This window comes from Sander vitreus, chromosome 5, assembly GCF_031162955.1.
Source record: "Sander vitreus isolate 19-12246 chromosome 5, sanVit1, whole genome shotgun sequence".
Lineage (NCBI taxonomy): Eukaryota > Metazoa > Chordata > Actinopteri > Perciformes > Percidae > Sander > Sander vitreus.
This window is the reverse complement of record NC_135859.1, coordinates 5,431,514-5,453,603: the sequence shown is the minus strand read 5'-3', so window position 1 is coordinate 5,453,603 and position 22,090 is coordinate 5,431,514. Positions and strand designations below refer to the sequence as shown.

Genomic DNA, 22,090 nt, shown 5'->3' with positions numbered 1-22,090 from the left:
CCTATGTCACATTAAGGTTCAGCATGTAAAAGGTTTATTATAAGTTTGTTGTTGTTGTGTTGTGTGATGTGCATGGTGGGATGCCAATATGCTAACTGCTATCAAAATGCTAACTCGGATCCACTCAAATTAAAATTTACAGCATGACCCTGATCCTGTTTCATTGGATAATTGGAAAATTACACAGCTGATGACACAAAACAATTGAAGTGATAAAATGAGCAGAATGTTATGCAAAAAGAAAAACCAAGTAAATGTAAAGTAGAAGCTGAGCCAACTTATAGTCTGTCCAATTAGTCAAACAAATACCTTCCTATTATTTCTACTTCTCTGAATTAATCTAATTCAGAGAAATGATGTATACGCTACACAATACCTCATCATTGAGTCTGTTAATGAGGAAGATTCATACTGTAGATTAAAAATGTGTGTTAAATACAAGAGCGGAACACACAGACGCATGTACCTCTGACTGGTGGCCATGATGGGTACCCTCCACCCTTTGATCTGGCTCAGCTCCGTGTCTGACACCTCAATCTGGAGGGGGAGTCGGGGGATCCACACTTTGAGCTCCAGCTGTGCGCCCAGGTACCCGTAGGTGAAGTTCACCATCATCTTCACCTTGCCCTTCATCTCCTTGCCATTCACGAAAACATAGTCGCACCTCTCTGACACCTGCGTGAGAAGAGAGGGAAGGATTAAGAGGGTTGGCATTTAAGTCGAGCTCTTCTGACGGTGTGCACTAGATGACTACACAGTGAATTACACAGTGCAATATACTGTACAGCATACACTGTAGACCGGGCTCTCCAAGTTGATTATAAGGTTTACACTCCTTAGCTCCCCACTGATGCAGTAGTCCTGTAACTACTTTGAACATGATCAAAGGTCCTGTATCTGCTCCACACTCTGCAAAAGAGGGAGGGAGGACAGCGTGGACATCTTTGAACCTGAGGGAAAACAGGTCGTGGTCTGCTCTTCTATTATAGTTCTGCCTACAGCTAAGAGATGAACAAACAGATGGAAACTAGTAAGAGGAGAGCAGTCTTGATAAAACCAAACTCAACGCCATCTGTTTCATGAATTGCGTTACAAAAGGACTGAGTTTGGAGGATTTGTGCTATCATAAGACACAACTCTTTGTCGCTTTGGCTTACTTTCTTTGAAGCTGCCCAACACCCAAAGCTTCTTTCTTTACTCGAACCAGTGTTTGATTAATGCCCAGAATCCTCTCTCTCTCTGTCTCTTTAAAAGCCTTATGATATGGCCATGCGAGCGAAACACACACACACACACACACACGCACGCACACACACGCACACACACACACACACACACACACACACACACACACACACACACACACAGGTTATTAATCAGTATGTCTTAAAAAGAGATACCCTGTTTTTTTTCTGGGCATTGATCCCATCATATAGCAGACTACTATGGCTGGAACCAGATGGAATTAGATGGTCTGGGGAAATGTCTTTTTTTCTACTTCCAAGTTATTTCTCCACAGCGAGATAAAACCATAAACAGCCATTAATCATGAAGCTCCCACAGTCCCTCCGCTACCCGTTCACTATAGTGTGAAGCCAGCAGAGGAGACTTTGTGTGGAAACAAAAATTGGCTGTTTTTTTAAAAACAAAAGCAAATATTTGGAGATTTGCTGCATTGATTTGACACTCTGTAGCCTCATGTGGACTGTGTACTAGAACTAATGGCATTCCTAGAGAACCAGTGTGTGGTATCACATCCAAGACATAATGTGCAACCCTTTTGGCGCAAACTGTCTATGATGAAGTATATATATATATATATATATATATATATATATATATATATATATATATATATATATATGGACACACACAGCCTGGTCTCACAGAATTCCGTGAAATGATCCCAAACTGTTAACACCGTATTACGTGGTGGTGGCACAGAATGTGTGAAAATTCCGTGTGGCCACCACGGAAAACAATGCCAATGAAAAGTCAATGAGAAGATGATATAGCATTAAGAGTGACTACGGTAGCGAGTAGTATGAAAACCCGAAAATCCGCGTAGGGAGGTTGGTTGGGGTGGTGGATGGGTCAAACAACACAGGACTTTCACCCAGGAGACCGGGGATCGTGTCCCGCGTGTCACGTTTCCTAAACTGTTGCTTTCTTCTTTTCCTAAACCCAACCTTCCCGTTGTTGTCCCGCGTCCCGTTATTGTTTTCCTAAACCCAACCGTCCCGTTGTTGTCCCATGACCTTTCCCTTAACTTAAGGGGCCGTGTTCATTTCACGAAATTCTGTGAGACAGGTTGCAGCAACATATTAAACTGAAGGTTTGCTTTCATTCCCTCAATATATGCGTAATATTAAATAGTACTTCCACAGTTCGTCAATAAATCGAGGTGCCTACTCCACTTTGAAAAGCACCAGTTTTTCTCAATTTTACAGTCAGAAGAAACACCTTGAGTCTCCGTTGGGCGAATTTCTTTCTTTGCTTTTGTTTTTCCAGTGGTTGACTGAGATCTGAGGGCCAGTATATTGAAAAAGAAAGAACTTTTTCTTTCCTCTTTTTCAACAAGCCTACATAGTGTTGTTTATGTCCTGTTAGTGATTGAGGACATTTGTCCCTTTATAGCATTCTACATGTAGGAGGATGTAAGGCTAATTACTCCCGTCTGCTAATAAACTAGACGTGCTGAGTCACCATCAGCTCCCGCTCACTCAGGGTTGTGTTTGTCTCACATTTAAAATAAAAGGTTTGCTGCTTTTCTTCCATAGGTCCAGTTGTGGTAATAGGAAATGACCAGACATTTAAAACTCTTAATCTTAACATTTCTAATGTTACTTATGTTGTCAAGGAGTTACATACAGAGTCAGAAAGAAGTGTAGCAAGTTCTAAAATCAAAGATGGGACCTAATGGCTAACAACGTCTGCCTCCCAGCTAGTTAACTGGCTGTGAAACTGTTGGAATTAAAGTAAATTATTTCCCCCAAAGATATTACAAAAATCAAGTTACCAGTAAAAGGACATTTTCACTCCACTCAATTCCACGCCCCCCCTGCAGAACACTAAATAAAACTTCAAGGATATTTACACTTATTTCAAATGCAATTTAGTTCAACTTTACCACTTTGTACCATTTTTAAATAGTACAAAAAAGATTTCCAACCCAATACAAGCTTACAAAAACACTGGACTTTATGTCTGAGCACCAGACAAGAATCTCTGGAAACCCCCGTGAGAAAGCTGAAAAGCAAGCTGCAGGGCATCCTTCAAGGCTACAGCCAACCATCAGATAACGTCTTAAGGACTGCACAAGCCCTGCATTCTCAAGTGGACGCACGCAGGATCAATGGATATTTGCTCTGTGTTTATTTCAGCACATAAAGAGTACAGAGCATACATAGAAGTGCCTTGCTCTTGAACTAATGCTGCATGACACTGCAATGTAACAGGGACTGACAGAGTTGCTTAATGAAGCTTTTAAACATTTGGCGTTCCCCTGGCTACAGTCAGTCATGGAGCAGATTGGCCTCCCAGTGTGAGAGTGTGTTTGAACTGATAAAGATGTCAGAGGAGTCCTTGCTCCTTATCAGCCCTCAATTGTTCGGCTCTTTCTTTCCTCCCTGCACTCAGTCGGCTGATACTGAAGTGCCTTTGACAGCCCGTTTCGTCTCCGACTTCTCTCACAAGTTGGGTCCCTGCAACCTGTCCGCACAAGCATTAGCTCGCAGGCTAGTCACACACCTGATTGGGCTCCACATATGGCTCATTGACCATATCCGACAGTGATACTTCTTTCTTTTAACTCCAACTTAAAACACATTGTATAGACTTAGATTGTCTTTCTTATTGTCTTTCTTATTTCTTTTCTGTCTATCCTGTCTGTCTTTTTGCCCTAAAAACTTTTAATTTCATTATGTTTATTGAATATTGATTTTTTTCTGCCCTTTAAAACTGCCCCATCTTTCCTTTTTCACTATTACAATTCTGTGTACATACTGTATGGGTATGTGAATTGATTTGATGTGTATACATGTGTATTGATTTGTATGTGCTTTTGTTTCCTCTGTCAAAGCACTTTGTAAACTATTGTTTTTAAAGGTGCTATACAAATAAAGTTATTATTATTATTATTATTATTAGGGATCCAATCACGAGTCTGGAAGAACCGGCGGTAGCAAAAGCTACGCCGTTCGCACAGCAGGGCTGTGGAACCCTATTGTTTTTCTAAGGATTATATATCCTTAGAAAAGATTATATATCCTCCATATTCATATTATTATTTTTCTTCTCTGCGTAAAACTCCGACTACAGCCTAAACCGTACATGGTGAGGGGTTACCATTTTCAGGACTGGTCCAAAACTCCGCAAGGACCTCAGGCAATTGACCCACTTCCACCACTAGGTGGCGCTATAGCAGAAAAAATGCTTTTGGCCCTATCCCACACCGTACAACGGACATTCAAAAACCATATATCCACGCGTTCCCTGGATCCAGCTGAATCTCCTGATTTCCATTTCCGCCTAGACTTTTATGCGTGAAAAATCTATGAACTAACTGAAACTATGAAAACACCAACTTTCGGCCAAACTTTAGACTCTTGTTTGCCATGGCCCACGCATTTTACAAAAATTGGTCACTAGGGGTCGCTATAAGTACAAAAAGTTTATATCTAATGAACGGCTTATTCGATTTTTACAAAATTTGATGGGTACCATCTAGGGCCACTCCTGAGGCCAACCCTAGAGTGGGGTACTGAGGGGGTCAAAGTGGGCGTGGCCTATGGGACCCAAGTCTAGATTCACCACTTACACTAATGTGAACAACTTTAAATTTACAGGGTAGATGGACAAAAATCAAAAACACCTACCAAAAGTTACACATGTAGACCACTAGGTGGCGCTATAATGTTTTTTTGCCTTTAACTCCCACATTACACATTAGAAAACCTTACATCCACGTGTTCCTTGAATCAGGCTGAATCACATAATATAGGCCAAGCCCATTTCTGCTTAAAAGTTTTTTCGCAATATCACGCAATGCACGCAACCAACTTTTTCGAACTCGTCCTAGGCCGTGCGACTGATCTGCATGAAACCTGGTATATAGCATCTACAGATGGACCTGACTATAACTTATTTAAAGAATTTTGTTATATGCGCATTTGACGACCAAACAAATTTTCCTAGCTACCTACCACACACATATCATATCATATCTCGGCCAAATTAAATGTTATCAGCAAAGAACTTGAGATCATTGTTCAACATCCCACTACGATGCTCTGTACCAAATTTGGCGAAGATCGGCATTTGGGGGCGCTATAATCAACGTAGACGAAACAGATCAATGTTAATGGAATATTTGCAATGGGAATGTACCACAGACCTTGCAGCTCACACTTCTCAATATTTACTGATGTTTACCTCCTACCGTTAAGTTTTGGTTTTTGCTTTCACATGCTCCCCTGGTTTTCTACAATAAACAAACTTCTTAACTCACCTGACAAAGTTTCTACAACCTTCACAGTGGACAAATGCAACTCTTTTCTCTCACTTTTTCAATCCAAAATCAACACCATTCATAGGCGCCGATACCGTGGGTGCTCCAGAGCTCGAGCACCCATGGAAAATACTGAGCACCCACGTGTGCCAGACTGCCAGTAGGCTACATTAATTTAAAATTAAACATTGCAGTTGGTGCTAAGTGGAGCGTCTGTCATAGTGTGATTGGTTATGTCGGTGGCATTGATTCTTAATTTCCCACGAAGCTGATCACGGTTACGTGTCAGTTAAACTTTTCATCTCCAATCCTATCTGTATTTGTGAGAAGTGGCGCTGTCCTGAGTTGAAAGCCTACTTTACGGCTTTATTATCGAGTTAATAGGTGTGTGTGTTTGTGTTGGCCGCTGTCCATTTCCTAAGGTTCTGAAATGCAAAACATTTTTGACTACTTTTTTTTTTTTTAAAGGACGTGCGCCTGTGGGCACCCACAGAGGAAAACATAAATCGGCCCCTATGACACCATTTACAATAACTTGACCACCTCCCCTGCTCCTTCAACCACCACTCCTGCCTCCCCCCCTCCACCCTCTCAGTCACTCTCTCATTTCTCTCTGCTGTCTCCTGTGGTCAGGGGGGTTAAGAAGTTTGTTTATTGTAGAGAATTGTTAAAGGTAGTCTGTATATGCATGGAGATGAACTTTTAACCACTATATTTGCAACAGCAGACCTTGCGGCTCACACCTCTCGACATTTACTGACGTTTGCCTCCCCACCGCCAGGCTTTGGGTTCTGCTTCTGCTGTTAACAACTTTAGGATTTATTAACATACACTTCTGCTAATTTATGTGCCATGGCAGGCAAATAAACTTCCTGCTGGCATTTCTTTGATCCATTCCCAAACAACAAAGAAGAAACAATTATGGCAAACATTACAACTGACACCCAGCCTTCCCAACACATTACACCTTCCTGCTGTGCTGTATGATTGGCCAAAATAGCTCCAAATCAATATGTATGTTGCGGCAGACTGAGAGTGGGACTGTTTCTGTGAATTACACACTCTCAATCATTCTGATTCACAAAGTATCATAAACGTCCAGGAGGATCCCCTGCCACATTAATCAGATGCATTAGGCAGCTAACGGGAGAATACTTACAGATGACATTAAGGCTGTCTCTGGATCTAGCCCAGGAAATTAACAACTCACCAGACAGATACAATCCACGGCAGATATGAGCGATGGGAGTAGCGAGCAGGAAGGTGGGGTGAGCCTGTCTCGTGCTTGTGCACAGAGTTGGCTTGACAGAAGCAATTAAGCCGCTCAGACTCCTCTGCATAAGCTACAGCACTCACTTCGATGCAAGGGGAAGGTCTGTACATATTCTGACAGCCATGCTCCGTGGAACCAGCGGTTAGAAGAGACTGCTCATGGCAGGACCTTGAGTAAGTTCAACTAATAAGGAGATGGAAGATTTGCTCTGGAAATTCATAACGTAACTGTGGAATGTGTTTGTGCTGCTGATGTTCTTTGTGTTTGTGTGTGTGTGTATGTGTGTGTATGTGTGTGTGTGTGTGTGTGTGTGTGTGTGTGTGTGTGTGTGTGTGTGTGTGTGTGTGTGTATGTGAGCAATTGAAATACAGTTTTCTACAACAACAAAAAGTCCCGGGAGTCAAAGATAAATTTTAAAGCATTTGCTTTATGTCAGAAAAGTGACAAGTGAATGTTTGGACCTTTCTTTCTTAGATAACCAGACAGAAGAAACAATGTGTTTAAAATTCATATTTAACTCACAGAATTTAAAACCTGCAATAACACAACATTGACTTATTGTCATCTTTTAAGTCAATATGGTGATGTTCATAGCTAACAGTTGCCTATTTACACATCCAGCAGATACAGAGCAACATAATCTTTTATTTGGAGTCATGTTTCAGTCAACATGGCAGAAGGAAGTTCAACATTCATTCTCTTTGAGCTCTATTTTTGGTTATATGGTTATGGTTGACAATATATGTGTTTGCCTTGTGTCTTTGTCCATTTTGACTCTGATTAAGACACAGTAGTGTTGAAACGTTGGTCTGTTTGCACTATTAAAGGCTGAAAATCAATCTGTGTGCTTCAGACGTTTTTCCCCCTTGGAAATTTGCTGTCCTCGAGCTGATATGAGGTGACCTGATTCAGCTGCATACTGCTGGAAGATTAGATTAGATCAAATCAGATTATTAAATGTATATACATCAGAGACCATGTACAAAAATACATTAATCTCAAAAAACATGCATTGTACTAGATCTAGCTAATAGCTAATTTCCATCTGTAGTCTTTGGGCAGGTTTAATAAATAAAACAGAGTGAAACCTATCATCTCCACTGCTAAAGCCTAAATGACAGAATAGGTTAATTTTCAATAGCTGACTTTAAACGTTAATGTTGTGACAGAGAACTTGTTAAGTTTAGGCAACAAAAATACTTAGTTAGGGTTAGTAAAACATCTGGGATTGGCCTAAAATGAGTCACGTTAAACTACTAAAATGAGGACGTAACGAGACGTCATTGACTTATGGTTTCACAATGGGACACAAACCCACCCACACACACACACACACACACACACACACACACACACACACACACACACACACACACACACACACACACACACAGACATACACACACATACACACAGCCATGTGATCCATTGTTAATATAAAGATATTGATTATAGCTGCTTTAAGTCTTTAAAAATGTCCTTACTGACGTTAAATCACCTGTTTCATGTAACGTTATTCTAAGGTACAGTCTATCATCTGGATTTTTCCTCAGCGGTGGTTGGCGGTGGTTAGCGATGGTTAGCTAGCAAATAGCCCACTGACAGCAATGTTATTGTTTCGTATTTTGGCAAAACGTTTAATAATGACAGCAATAGTGTTCATAGTGAGTGAAAATATGATCTGAGATGCACATTGCAAAATGTGTTATGTATCTGGAATTGTTCTTAAGCTATTTATTTAAAACAATTAAAAAATGTTCTGGTACAGGATATAAAATCCTCTATTCCAGACTCAAACAACACAAAAACGATACAAACAAATTTGAAGCACATTGATTTCATAAATCACGTTCATTTCATGATTAAAATTACTTACATTTCATAAATAAGTTACAAAACAAGCTTTAAGCTATGTGTGAAATTTGTAAAGCTGAACAGAATCACAGTAGTGAAACAGATGGCATTCTGATCCAAAGACTCTTTCTGTCAGAGAAAGGACACTAACATTATCCTGGAATGTAATTGTAAGACATATGATGCTTTTGAGAAATGACTACAAATAAAGCAAACTGTTGCTTTGAACCTGGCTTTATGCCTTGGCCCTACTGTCCCAACTACTAATCCAGAAAGATCAACATGCACATGCAAAATAATGGAGGCAGAACCTTATTTCAGCCTATAAATGTCAGACAAAATTAGTTTGAACAAGACAAATCCCCAAAGAGGTTTAAAGAAAAATGTGACCTGTGATATTTATTTCAAATTCACTTTGTTTATAGGGCCACCAGTGAGTAGAAGCATCATTTAATGTGCACAGTGATTAATTATTCAGGTTTAATGTCATTCTGTGTTTACTTCTCGCTAATTCCCCGGGTCAAAATCAGATGAATTAGTCATGTTTACATACGTGATTGCAGGCTATGATTAGAGAAAAACTTCCCTGAGTGAGCAGCAGTGAGCATGCAGGATGAATGCTTTGACCTTGAGATCTTAGCGGGAGAGCTATGGCTTTATTTTTTATTTTATTTTTTTGACTGCAAATTTAATTTCCCTCCGGAACTTAACCATCCCTAGCTCACCATCAGACATGATGAAGTGGATCGATGTGTCAGGATGTCCTCTGTTTTAGTTTTTGATTTTGTTTCACTATTGCTCTTTGGTGTACATTTCTTTAGTTTGATTTGCTGCATTCTCCTCTGATGTTGACAAGTTCAAAGTGGAAACAGGATTGGAAGGAGCCATCGGCACAGCAGGGTGCTGTTTCTACACCGAGCAACATCTCCGCCACTTAGAAACAGACCAAAGACAGATTTTCTCGGGTATCTCATTGAATCTTTCTATAGATTATTAAGCAGTCATTGGGATTGTGTTGGAGAGCAAAGGCCTCAACTTTATAACACTGTAAGGGACTTTTGACTCTGTTGTGCTTGCCCTGGGTTTGAAAGGGGCTCTAAAAATAAAGGAGCAACCTGCCAACAGTCACTGCACATCAAACACACACTTTCATGTTGTTTGGTGCTGTTTGTTTATCCTTTCTGAAGGATTTATATAGATGTGCTAAACATAGACAATCTTCTCATCTGTCGCATTTTTAATACTCCCAGTATTGCTTTCACATAAGTTCTTATGCAGTGTCTGTAAAACAATACCTGCATAGTGTCAGTCATTACATGCACATATCTGTTTGTTTTTCAGTTCAATTTGATATTAACTAGGTATTGCAATTAATATTGCCCTAATAAACAGGATGGACTTGCAAACTGCGAGCAGTCTATTACGGTAAAGTGACTACACACATTTGTATGTATTTTAATGAATTAAATGTAAATGAATCTAATATATTAGGCAGTCAAATGAATATAATTTAACCAAATTTCCCAAAAAAGAAAGAAATTGCAAATTAACATGCATTCCCATTGGTGATGAAAATGTTTGGCTGCCATTAAATCATTGCTGAAGAAGTTGACACAACGCGATGACGAGCAGCAGTCAAACTTCAAATGGTGGAAACCTCATAAAAAACATGATGGTATTCATTTGAGGAAAGTTACTGTACAGCCTCCTCATCACTCAACACAGATCTGATGTTTTCGCCTGCTGCTTTGTTTCGTCTCTTCAGTAAAGCCTAAGTGGACGTTTAAGTCACACGCTTCATGTACATCTTGATTTACCCTCTAAATCGGCTTCCATTGCACTTTGTCGCAATTTTCTGCATATCAACCGGAAGTTACGAATGTAACTACGGTTCTATGAATCCTGGATGACTGCTAGAGGCAGTGTTAAGCACTGCCTCTGGCGGTCAGTAAGGATGAAATAGAATCAGGTTTTTCTATGCTGAAAATGTGCATACAAACAGTTGGATGTAAACTTACAGAGGCTTGTTTCTCTTTCAAAAATGTTATCTTACTGACCTTGACCACATCTTCGTCTGTCGAGCGACACTTGACTGCTTCGGAGACATCAGTGATGGAGGCATCTATTCCAATGGTCACCACCTTTACTGGGACAGCCACTGTCTTCCCAGTCAGCACGGCGGTGTTCAAAATCTCAGAGTCCTAGAGACAGAGAGAGAGAGAGAGAGAGATGAGCAAAGAATGATCAAAGGCATGTCAGGGTCTCTAAGCCAGCCAATAACAGCCGATCTGGCTCAGAAAAAAATAGTAAAAGTGCAAGTAACAAGTAGTATTGAAAATGGCCTAAAGAGGCTTTGCACAATCAGCGTTCAATTAGTGATTATTGGCTAAAGTGCTGTGAAATCAGAACCACTGCTGCGTGGACAGCTAATGACTCATGGCAGCTGATAGGCACATTGTACGGGGCACAGTGTTACAGCAGCAAAAAGAACGTGTTTTATTTCAATTCAATTGTGATACTGTACACCGTTGGTCTCCTAGAAAGACTTTGTTTACTTTTAAAGGTGCAAAATACAGCATTTATTTTGTCAGTTCGGTTTGTAGCACCTTTGAAAACTCCTCAAAATGTTTTTCTTTTACCATTGTCACATCACATTTTCTCAGTATGTTCAGGCTGAGTGCATTAACTTTGCGTTGTTTTGGCAAAAATTCCAATTCCATTCTAAGCTATGTTGCTAAATATGATATTAACCATTAACTATTTGGGGGTTATTGTATTTATTGGGAGTGTAATTATCGGGATACATACAGAACCTTCTCCTTTCCGCCACGCTCTTCAGCCAGCTAATTAATGAAAGTAATTAGCATTACATTATGGTTGGCTAGTCAGCACAATTACAGATCGGCAGATAACATTTTGATTTTTACTTGATCATCGACAGGGGACAAATTGAATGCTTAAAGAATTACATTTCATGCGTGGATATTATTCACGCCCTATTACACTCCGCATTTTTCCATGAATCATTTGCTTCTCTGCCCAGACGCATTGTCAGTAAAATATGAAGTCACTGAGTGTTTCTGTTGCCGCCCTGGGTCGGTCCAGCTTTTATTCATACAGTGCTGGATCCACATCAATTTGAAGGCACTCTCTGCAGTCTCTGTGGTGATTGTGATTACCCTCCTCTTGTGCGTGTGTAATTGCCTGGTGAGAGTCCTACATCTCAAACTGCCTCGTTTGGAATTCATAGTGAATGCCATTTCTACCTTCAGTATGCTTGGCCTCTTTTCCTCAATGTGAAACCTCTACAGTTCCAGTAAACCCTATGCCCTAAAGCAGAGATCTATCCGACCACAGGGAGGTTGGATGGGCCGAAGAGGACATCGTAGATTCAGGGTCATAAATATCAGGGTTTTCTGCAGGTTTCACCAAGTCAAATTAAAGACTTTTAAGCCCCTTTTAAGTATTCCATGGTTCATAGGGATTAAATATCTCTGTTTTGCTAGGTGCCTGGCTGTCTGTCTTCTATTGATATTTATATTGAATCAATAAAAGACATTAATTTACAATTTCACAATTACTTAACCATGAATTTCACTAGAGTCAAAAGCAGAGACAGCTACAGCACTCTTTGCACAGACATTATAATAATAAGGTATTAATATAATATAATATTTTAATAATAAAATTGATGGCGAGACTTCTCTGAGTCCTGTGTAAATTAGTATTTAAGCCTACTGGCCACAGACTTAACTAGGCTGTATTAGTGAGGGACCTCAGTGGTACTCTAGACAGCCTGGGTTCTTTAAGTTCTATAGCACAGCTTCATCACTCCAACCATAAATCTTAACCTTTCATTGCACACACACACACACACACACACACACACACACACACACACACACACACACACACACACACACACACACACACACACACACACACACACACACACACGCACAAGTTTGAGGTAACTTTCTCTCTGAAGTCACACATGCACATTGGATTGAAAAAGTTGCTCTTCAATTACACAGATTGCCAGAGTGTGCCTCTCTATACTTGTACTGTACGCCGAACATGGCTTTCTTGTTATTGGGAACCTGAAATAACTTTCTTTAGATAATTGCACAATGTGACAAAGGCATCTCATTGTAAGCTTATTTCATTCTGCCACTGAGAATGATCTTACACAAAAGCCCTGCTAGGATTTCTTTCATTTTAATGGGCAGGAACCCCAAGACACCTTTTTTGGGGCACTGTATTGAAGCTTTGCCAGCACTAAAGACATTTCAGTGCTATTCTATTAAGGTAGTTACAATAATTTTACCTACTCAGAGAGAAACCTAACTCCGGAGTGATGCCTGTTGAATAAAATGTCACATTTGTTTAGAGTAATATTGTTAAATCTGTCAAGCGCCGACAGTACCAATCTGCAGTGCCTGACTTCCTGTCACCACATTCCTGTCTATCCCATTGTCACCAAGGAAGTACACAAGATTTGTACGCTGTCCTGTTAACTCGGTTTCTAAAGACTTCCCCCTGTGTTTGTGAGCTTGTGAATCAGAGTCATTCAAAAAAAAGAGAAAGAGAGGATTAAGTTTGGTTGAAAGGAGCCTGGTCGTTTGTAAGCATCATTTACTGAGACCAGTCAGCTTTGGAGTGAAATGATTATTAGTTGAGCCAAGAGATACCAATGAATCTAAAAAAAACCACTTACTCTTCAAATGGCTTTTCATTACAATTTTATAGACTGTGACAGTGTTATATAGCAATATAAACCCCCCTCTTCCTGTGCCTCTGACTTTGATTCAATTCCCTTTAAAATCGAGAGTTGCTGTAAATTAATTCTGTCTGCTGGGATTCCTCCATTTCCAGAGGGTCATCTATAATACATGATGGGGTAAATGGTTGGGACCTGGTGAAAGTGGAGGCTAATGTTAGATTACAGCAGCTGGAGATGACCCAGCAGGTTGAGAGCAGCAGAGAGCAGGGCCTGGCAGTAATAAGCCACAGCGGGATCCCACAGTGATGCATCAATGGGCCACACACGGAGACATAGACAGTGCAATTAAACACAAAATGGTGACCAGTGGTGCACGTCAGCAGTGTTACTCAGTCATTTTACTGGAAGAAGTCTGGGAGAAGATGCAATTAAATTTGGGCCTGTAAAACTGGAAAAAATGACCTGATGATTTTATATGGCTGGAGATGAATGGGTTTCGTATTTGAGAAGCTCAGTACCGTAAAGGGGAATTTCACAAAACTTTTAACCTTAGTTCTGTACCTTCTTCACCCTTCCTGTTTTTATGGCCCTTTATTTTTAGAACATTAAAAGTGCCAAATGTAGTAGTTTGTGTTTCTTACAGCTGTGGTAGGCACTTTATTAACCCTAACCCTCGGCAAAAATTCCATAATATTCTTTCAGCATATTATAATTCAAGCGGTCTAAAGCTACGTTTACACGTGGCCGGCTATTTTCATAAACGGATATTTCACCCTCTCCGTTTTCAAAAATAACATAACCTGTCCGTTTGCAGAAAAGTGTTCGTTTACACTAACCTGTGTATATATGCCGTCAAGAGCATGCCAAACCTGTAGGTGGCAGTGTAACGAGAAGCTCAAGCCCACGTTAGCCAATCAGAATCCCGCAACAACAGCAACAAATTACTTCCTCTTTCTCTCTCTTGGCTGCCTAAACCTCAGTTTTTCTCAGTTTACATGCAAACATGCAAACGAAGTTTTCCAAACTCTCCACTCTGGACAGAGTTTTTAGAAAGAATCGTTTTCAGAGGCAAATTCTCCGTTTGTGTGTAAAGGAAGGGCACAAACGAAGGGAAATGTCTCAGTTTAGGTTTTAGAAAATACCCGTGACGAGAGACTTTGGCCAATCACAGGTCATTTCATAGAGAGACAGCATTCCTATTGGCTGTTCTGCGCAGGCATTGCGACATAGAGGGGAGAGGGAGAGCTGCTTTGTACCATCTGCAGCTTTTGGTGTGTTGCTTGCTGTATACAGTCCTTATTTGCTCACACTTATTATCAATTGTTTCAAGATAAATGTGGTAATGATATATTAAGAGATAATCTACGACAAACTGAAATTATTGGAAATTAACACCCTGTGCATTATTATTTTTTGAAGTGCATTGATGTATGGATTATCTCACTTAAACACAGTGACATTGTCATTGACAGGGCTAAATTAACCCTTTAGGGGGGCCTGGGACAAAAATACTTTTAGGGTCCTGTGTAGGGCCTCTACAAGATGGATCATCAGATGATGTAATAATGCAGATGTCACATTAAGGCTCCTGTTATTCCAGTTGTGATTGTACTATTACTGAACTAATTCGCAATGAATCAAATTATAACATACACCACATAATGTTCCTAGAGCCTTTGGGACCCCCGAGGGTCTTGGGGCCCTGGGGCAGTTGCTCGCTATGGCCGGTTGGCAATCCAGCCAAGTCGAAGTAGAAGAAGCCATCGCCTAGTAACACCTGAAACAATTAGCCTATCACTTATCAGCATTTATTTAGAATGGTGAGGAGGCGACTGTGCACCTATCTGAAAGTAATGCACACCTATCTTATCAGAATTAAGTACTTTCTATGGCTTCTGCATATAGCATTTTAGATATAGGTAAAAGTGAGCATTGATTAGAACAGAGATATGTGAATCAAGTACTTGTCTCATCTTTTTGTTCTTCACCTCATTGTGCCTCCCCATTGACATACTGTACATGCTCCTTTTTGCCACTCTCTACTCTCCAGTACAAGGTAAAAAAGCTTATATTTGTATAGCATTTTACACAGAAAGAACATGACAGTAATGGAGTTGTACAAAGGCATGTATTAATATTTTCTGATTTAATGAAGTTTTCTTGCATGCAGCATGCTTTGTAGATTCTCAACCGTTGACACCCGTGTTGCTTTTCTTACTAGCCAATCTTCCCCCTCAAGTCTCACAGATTTTGTTCAATAATCTGTGGGAGAACTGCCTGTCTGCTTTATCAAGGATCTCTCTGTTAGCATTCAGCACACTGCTCCAGCTGGTAATGTGCTTTGGGCCGTAATTTCTGCCTGTGTCTCGGTTGGATCTGAAAATAAGTGAGATTTATGGTGTCAGCCTGAGTGACATGGGCAGCATGAGAAGTAGCGAAGCTGCTGCTCGTCCTGCTGTTGCGATTAGCCTCTGCTTCTGCCCTGCACTAACACATCCACATTCCGACCTCGCCATCCTGGCTACGGAACAAATGAACAGGTCAGGCACAGTGTTGAGTTTGGGATTTTAAGGCCTGCATTATTCATAGTGCAGCAGAGAGAAGAGAGGCTGGTAAACACAGTGGATATGCTTAGTGTCCTGTCAGCCCCGCATTGTTGTGGCTGTCCTTAAGCCAACAAGCTTACCAGATAAACCCAAAAGCACAAGTCAGGTAGTATAAAAAAAACCTATAAACCTAATCTGGTGATTTTACCTCCATGATTAATGACTTGTCATTGGACACATCCTCTTTATGATTTGTCAAGTCATTTCTTAAGCAATAGCATTAGAAGGGGCCTTTAAGTATGCCAATAGTCAACTCTAAATGAAATATTCATACTTCTGATAAACATTTCTATCCCTTGGCGATAAAGCAAGCATACGTGTAGGGAAACTGAAACGTGAGTCGAGGGATGGTGAATTATACGCTGTAGACATTAAATGCCACTCAAACGGTGTCCTGAAGCTATTAAGCAGACTAAAAGAGACATGTCCTTTCATCAGCTCCTCTCTCCACGTTGCCCAATGCTCAATGTGGCACTTCCTCCCTTATATTCCAGTGGGTGTTTAATTGGCTGGAAGCGAGAAACATGGAGGAGAGTGGGAATAAAGGCCTTGGTAGCACCATGCAGAGCGATACATCACCGCATGACAGCGCATTGAAGTGGTGGAATGGTTGTGAAGCCAACACACTGCCTTTTAATGAGGGTCTCTCTCTCTCTCTTGCTCACTTCCCTACTTTTCCTACTCTTTGCTCCTCCAACAATGAGCCAGTTCCTCTCCGGTCTTCCCTTTTTCCTTGCTTCTTCCCGGCAGACTGGATGAAGGTGGCAGCAGTAGGTGACACAAAAAGAGCCCCATGGTAGGTAGGAGGTACATGCCGGTCAGAGATCTGATCTGCTTATTTCTGTTGGCTGTGAGAAAGGTATTGGGAGATCATGGTGATGATCACACGGATCACAAGGTACCTCATTCAATAATTAAGAGACATTATAGAAAGGACACCTCATTCCCAGTACAGAGTGGAAGTCAACTACCCAAAAAGTGGCAATACGTGAAGGAGCTGAATTGTTCGGATGATTGCTGTTCGTTGTTGTGTGTCGATTATGGCCCATGGTACATTCATGAGTGTAACTTGCTAGTGCTTTCTGAGAACAATTCTTTTTTGCAATCTGTATGCATTTTGGCAAAACAATTACTCCTTTATGATAGATACCTAGATATGAATATGCTCTACCTAGGACAGTTTCAGAGTAAGTAAGTATGAAGCATAGGATTTGTTCAGAAAAAGTACTGAAGTTGCACTTTCATGAGCCGATTGGCATTCCTGCTACTCTCATGCCTCACAATCACTGGTTCATTCATCAGCTGCTTGTCTACCAGCTTAACTTACAATCAAACTCAAGCAAGTATACAATGCTGCCATGATGACCTGACACTTCCCCCTATTACTCTGTTGATACACTAACGCCAACGCGTTCGATGCCGCTGCAGGCAAAGCAGAGGTAACCTTCCTCCTTATGACGTCATAAGGAGGAGATTCCAGATCGGCCCATCTGAGCTTTCATTTTCTCAAAGGCAGAGCCTTACCCCGTAGGCAGGCTGGGGGAACTCACATTAATGTTAAAAAACCTCATAAAGTGACATTTTCATGCCATGGGACCTTTAAATATTCAACTCATCTAGTGTCTCTGCGTAAAATAAAAGAATAAAGCATTTTACTTCTGAATGTCTCACCTGAATTTGACTTTTGATGAGCAGGCCAGTGTGTCTGTGAAAGCAGCATGGTAATAAAAAAAACATCAAAAGACAAAACTGTTGCTTCCTGTCGCTTCTCACAGCACCTGAAGGAAAAAAAGGGCTGTATAAACTTGAGCAGATACCTCTGAGCTTATACTGGACTCAGTGCTGGAATGATTTATGTCGTATTGTTGCCCTCACAAACTTCAAAAGAAGGGCAACCAATGACGGTTGAAGAACTCTTCATCTGAGCTGCTTAGTCACTTATGTAAGAGGACACACACAACAGTTCATGGACCGTATTGATGTTTTAGTCACATCGAAATGCTTTCAACTGTAAATTATTTATGAGTGCACATGATTTACGGGTAAACTTTGACTGCGGGGAACTGTCACAGTGACAAGCTGCTGACAGGACGAATCTCCCCACAAATATTAATAACTGTCTACTAATGAACTGTCCCTTATTCTGAGGGAGTCTACACAGGTTATTGACAGTATAATTCATTTTCCACAATGCAAAGATTCTATCTAAGGGTCTATCTTAAATGTTTTATTTTCAGTAGAGACATACAGAATGCAAAGGAAGAGATTTTTTGTGTGACTGGAAGTGGTATAGGTTTATGAACTGCAGTTATAGTGCTCTGTGCTGTATCCATTCACCTTCAGGGCATCTCTTATAAACACGCCTGTCCAATAATATGCGTACATTAACAGTCAGAGGGCTTATTAGTGTCTGTACTTTGAAGATAAAGTTAGGAATTATCGAGGGCTGGTGCTGGAGGGACTGAGCCACCCTCTGGAGTCCAGTGGCCATGAATTGCGCCTCATGCTGTGAAAAGGAGCTTTTGAATAAAACATGGCTGGACGTAGCTGGAAGTACAATATTTAACGTTTGTAGGACGAATCCCCTGCAATTCTAATGAATACCATACCTGTAATACATCTAGATCAATGGGTCAGGAGGGAGGAGCGGGTGTCCCTGGTGAATTTCAATAACAGCCAAGGCTTAGCTCTGGAAGGATCAAGGTCAGGCACCAGGGCAACATGTTCTCATGAACAGACCCGTTCATAAGAACATGTTGTTGCATGTGATATATTACAATAATGTATGCATATCAATACGTATGATATCCTACAAAACTAGGCGACCGCCGGCTGAAAGTCAGCGTCATGCGGCGACGAAAGTTAAGTTTAAGCACTAAAACGACTAGTTAAGTTTAGGAAAAATATCCTGGTTTGGATAAAAACAGTCTCAAGGAACACACATTTCCTGGGTGAAATTCCTTTGTTTTCCCCGGGAAGCGAACTCTGCTCTGCGGCTTGAACGTGCTGTGTTTTATGACTAGGGTTGGGTACCGTTCACTTTTTTTTTTTTGGTACGGTACCGATACCGGTATCTGGAATTTGGTTCCGGTACCCAACAGTACCTTTTTTCTGTACTTTCCCTCTGTAATAACACATTTAATTAATTAATTTCAGTTGTAAAAATAATTCCAAACCTATTTATCCACCTCCCTCTCCCCTCCCAAACCCGTCCCTACAAATTATCAAATAATTATTAATTTCTTACACGGCACTGTATCTTTTATTCTTGTATTTGTATCTTATTGTATTTTAGCCTGTTTGCATTTCTATCTCTTTTGAAACTGCTCTTTAATGTTTTATGTAAAACGTTTTGAATTGCCTTGTTGCTAAAATGTCCTAAAATAAAGTTGCCTTGCTACAACCCCAGCCTGTCAGTCAGCCAACAGGGCATAGTGAACAAAGTGATGCCTGCCTGTCACAGAGGAAGTCTAACGTTTACCACACCGACGTAATTCAGTCGGTTACCTAAAAAATACAGAGTCTGGTACCCAACCCTTATTAATGACCCACTAGTCTAAATCATCAATGTTTTATTTCCGGGATTGCTTAGGTGCAATGTCCCTCATTTCGGCCGGATGTCTGTCACCTTCCACTTTCTTTGTGTTGGCATTTTAAACTCCAGTGGATTCATGAGGACTATGGTTAACTGCTCCTCAGATCTCTGCAGGGTAAATCCAGACAGCTAGCTAGACTATCTGTCCAATCTAAGTTGTCTGCTGCACGACTAAAACAACCATAGAACGTACACGATCCACCAAAACAAGTTCCTTCCCGAGGCTATTTTGCAGAGGCACCGTTGCTCTGTCCAGCGCTTAGCACCGCCCAAGACGATTGTCTTAAAGAAATGCCAATAAACCAGAGCACGTTTTTCTCCCATCCCGGAATGCTGTGTGGACTAGCCAGACCTCCTCTGCAGTGCTGTAGAGGAAGGTCTTGCAATGTGAGACTAATGACCCACCCAGTCATTGTGGTGTATACAGCAAAAAAAGAAAAGAAAAGTGGAATGCTTACAAATTACAGTGCTTGACGTTTCGTAGCTATATGTACGTATGGTTCATGAGAACAGCCTGACCAGGAACAAACTAGCTCTCTGGTCACCCAGAGATGAGCGAGAGAGAGCTGCAGGGGCTCAGGGAAGGGAGCTGGTGGGTGCCCCTGCTGTTTGCCCATTTAGCGGGGGCCCAGAGGCTAGAAGGCAAGGAAACAACCCTGCCTGCGCCAGTGTGCTCAATTTCAGTCCAATATCTATCACACTCAGCTGATCGATGAAGAGTTCTTCCCCGACAGCCAACCATGCCTGCGGGGGATGACCTCCTGATCTCTGGTCTGATTTCTTCACCCGGCTCTGATCGAGATCCATACCGGCAGCTTAGCTTGGCTTAGCTTGGCTTAGCTGTCCTCTGGACACAGGCCTCTCTCAGCAGGCACAAAGGTCAGCTCCACTGTAGAGTCCATTACCACTTAAAAACAAATACACACATTCCTCCCAAACCTCAGTGGGCCGGGATTAAAGTCAGAATGAATAGAACTTGGCAAGAGTGTGGAGTGGGAAGTTAACAATAATGGAGAGATGTGGGATATGGACGTGTGCAGAGCCTGTCACTCTGAGATTGATGTGTCAGTCTGGATCCCGTCCTTCCCTTCATCCCTCGCTGTACAAACTATTTTCACCATAATTTACAGGGTTAGGAGAACAAAGAGGGCTACAGTGACGGGGACGAAGGTTCACAGCATTCAATTAGAGAAACTAGAATATAAGAGCTTCCAAAGGGTACAGCTCCTTACCATTCTCTGTGGGCAAGGCAAAGATACACTTTTACACAAATGCATGAATGCATTGTTGGTCATCTTATGAGAACAACACATTAAACAAGTAATTTGACTTCACTGCTGGAGGAGCTTTCAAAAATAATGTGGGAAGGTTCGCTTTCTTAATGGTGGCTGATCCTTTTCTGATGCCTCTGTAATGAGCAAGCCTTGCAGAAATTGGTTCTGCAGCAGCAGAAATTAAAGCTCTAATCACATACCACACAAGGGAGGTTGTGTGAGTGTAACAAAGTGTGTGTTTAAAAGGTAACAAAACCACCCCAGTCACTTAAGGCCTTTCAATTACAAAAGCATTTCAGGGTATATCTTCCTGAGTGACACTGGAAGTATTTCCCAGTGTCATGAGAAGGCACAGTAGTTCACCTTCTCTCTTTTCCGTACTTGTTGCCGTACATGCAGTCACAGTGACAATGAGTGTCAGCCCTTCTGAATACCTTTTACATCCTGCGATGGCAAAATGTGAAGCCATTCAGCGCCAAGGACTTTGATCGTTTTCTGGATTAAGTGACCATTTGTCCCGATCTGTTGTCCTTATTAGAATTACATGTAGTACTCTACATGTGCATAATGCGGCAGCCTCAATTAGTGCTACCACATCATCATCAGCCTCTACGCTGTAGTAGATGCTAATGGATTGCACCCTTGGGGTCCATCCATCAGCCCCTTATTGTAAACTGTGGAGTATGACTCATGCTATGTGGAGATGTTTTATCCTGTTCCACTAAAACAGCACCGGCATGCCCAGCGACTCAGCACTAGTGGAACTGAGTGGGCAAGGTTATTAGATCACTGAAATCAGGTACTTTCAAGCAAGGCGTACAGTACGTGCTCTTTTGATAAACAGCTTGCATGATTAGCTGGCATGTAAGTGCTCATGTCTCTAAGTCTAACTATGTGTTTGATAAATGGCTCTGGTGATCTTACTTGCCTGGCAGAGAAGATGTGCATTGCAACAGAAGGAATCGAATCGAAAGGGGTAAAATAAAACATTCATCGGAGGATGTTGATAGATGACTTTATCATGTGAGAGCAGAAGTGGTCAGAGAAGGCCAGGGTGATGATGTATTGTTTAACGATACATTGGAGCGGTATACGTGAATACAAACGGCTGCCTTCATTTCTCCTCATCTCTATGGCTGCGGATGCTCGTGTGAGTGAGCACAGTTTGGTGTTTCGGCCGGAACAGGAAGACTGATGAGTCCAGATTTGATGGATGCCCTGTCCTCTTGCTCCCTCTCCATCACCAGGCATCCACA

General features: G+C 41.3%; 1 protein-coding gene across 1 annotated transcript in view; it reads right to left on the bottom strand.

Moving 5' to 3' along the window:
* The window catches only part of LOC144517915 (transmembrane protein 132C), a 177,868-nt gene that overhangs the window by 15,609 nt on the left and 140,169 nt on the right, over positions 1–22,090 (bottom strand). Inside the window, exons 5-6 of the mRNA XM_078250165.1 lie at positions 10,694–10,837; positions 467–675 (exon numbers count right to left, since the gene is read on the bottom strand). Of these exons, the coding sequence (XP_078106291.1) occupies positions 467–675; positions 10,694–10,837 (353 nt within the window). The remainder of the gene's footprint in view (positions 1–466; positions 676–10,693; positions 10,838–22,090) is intronic.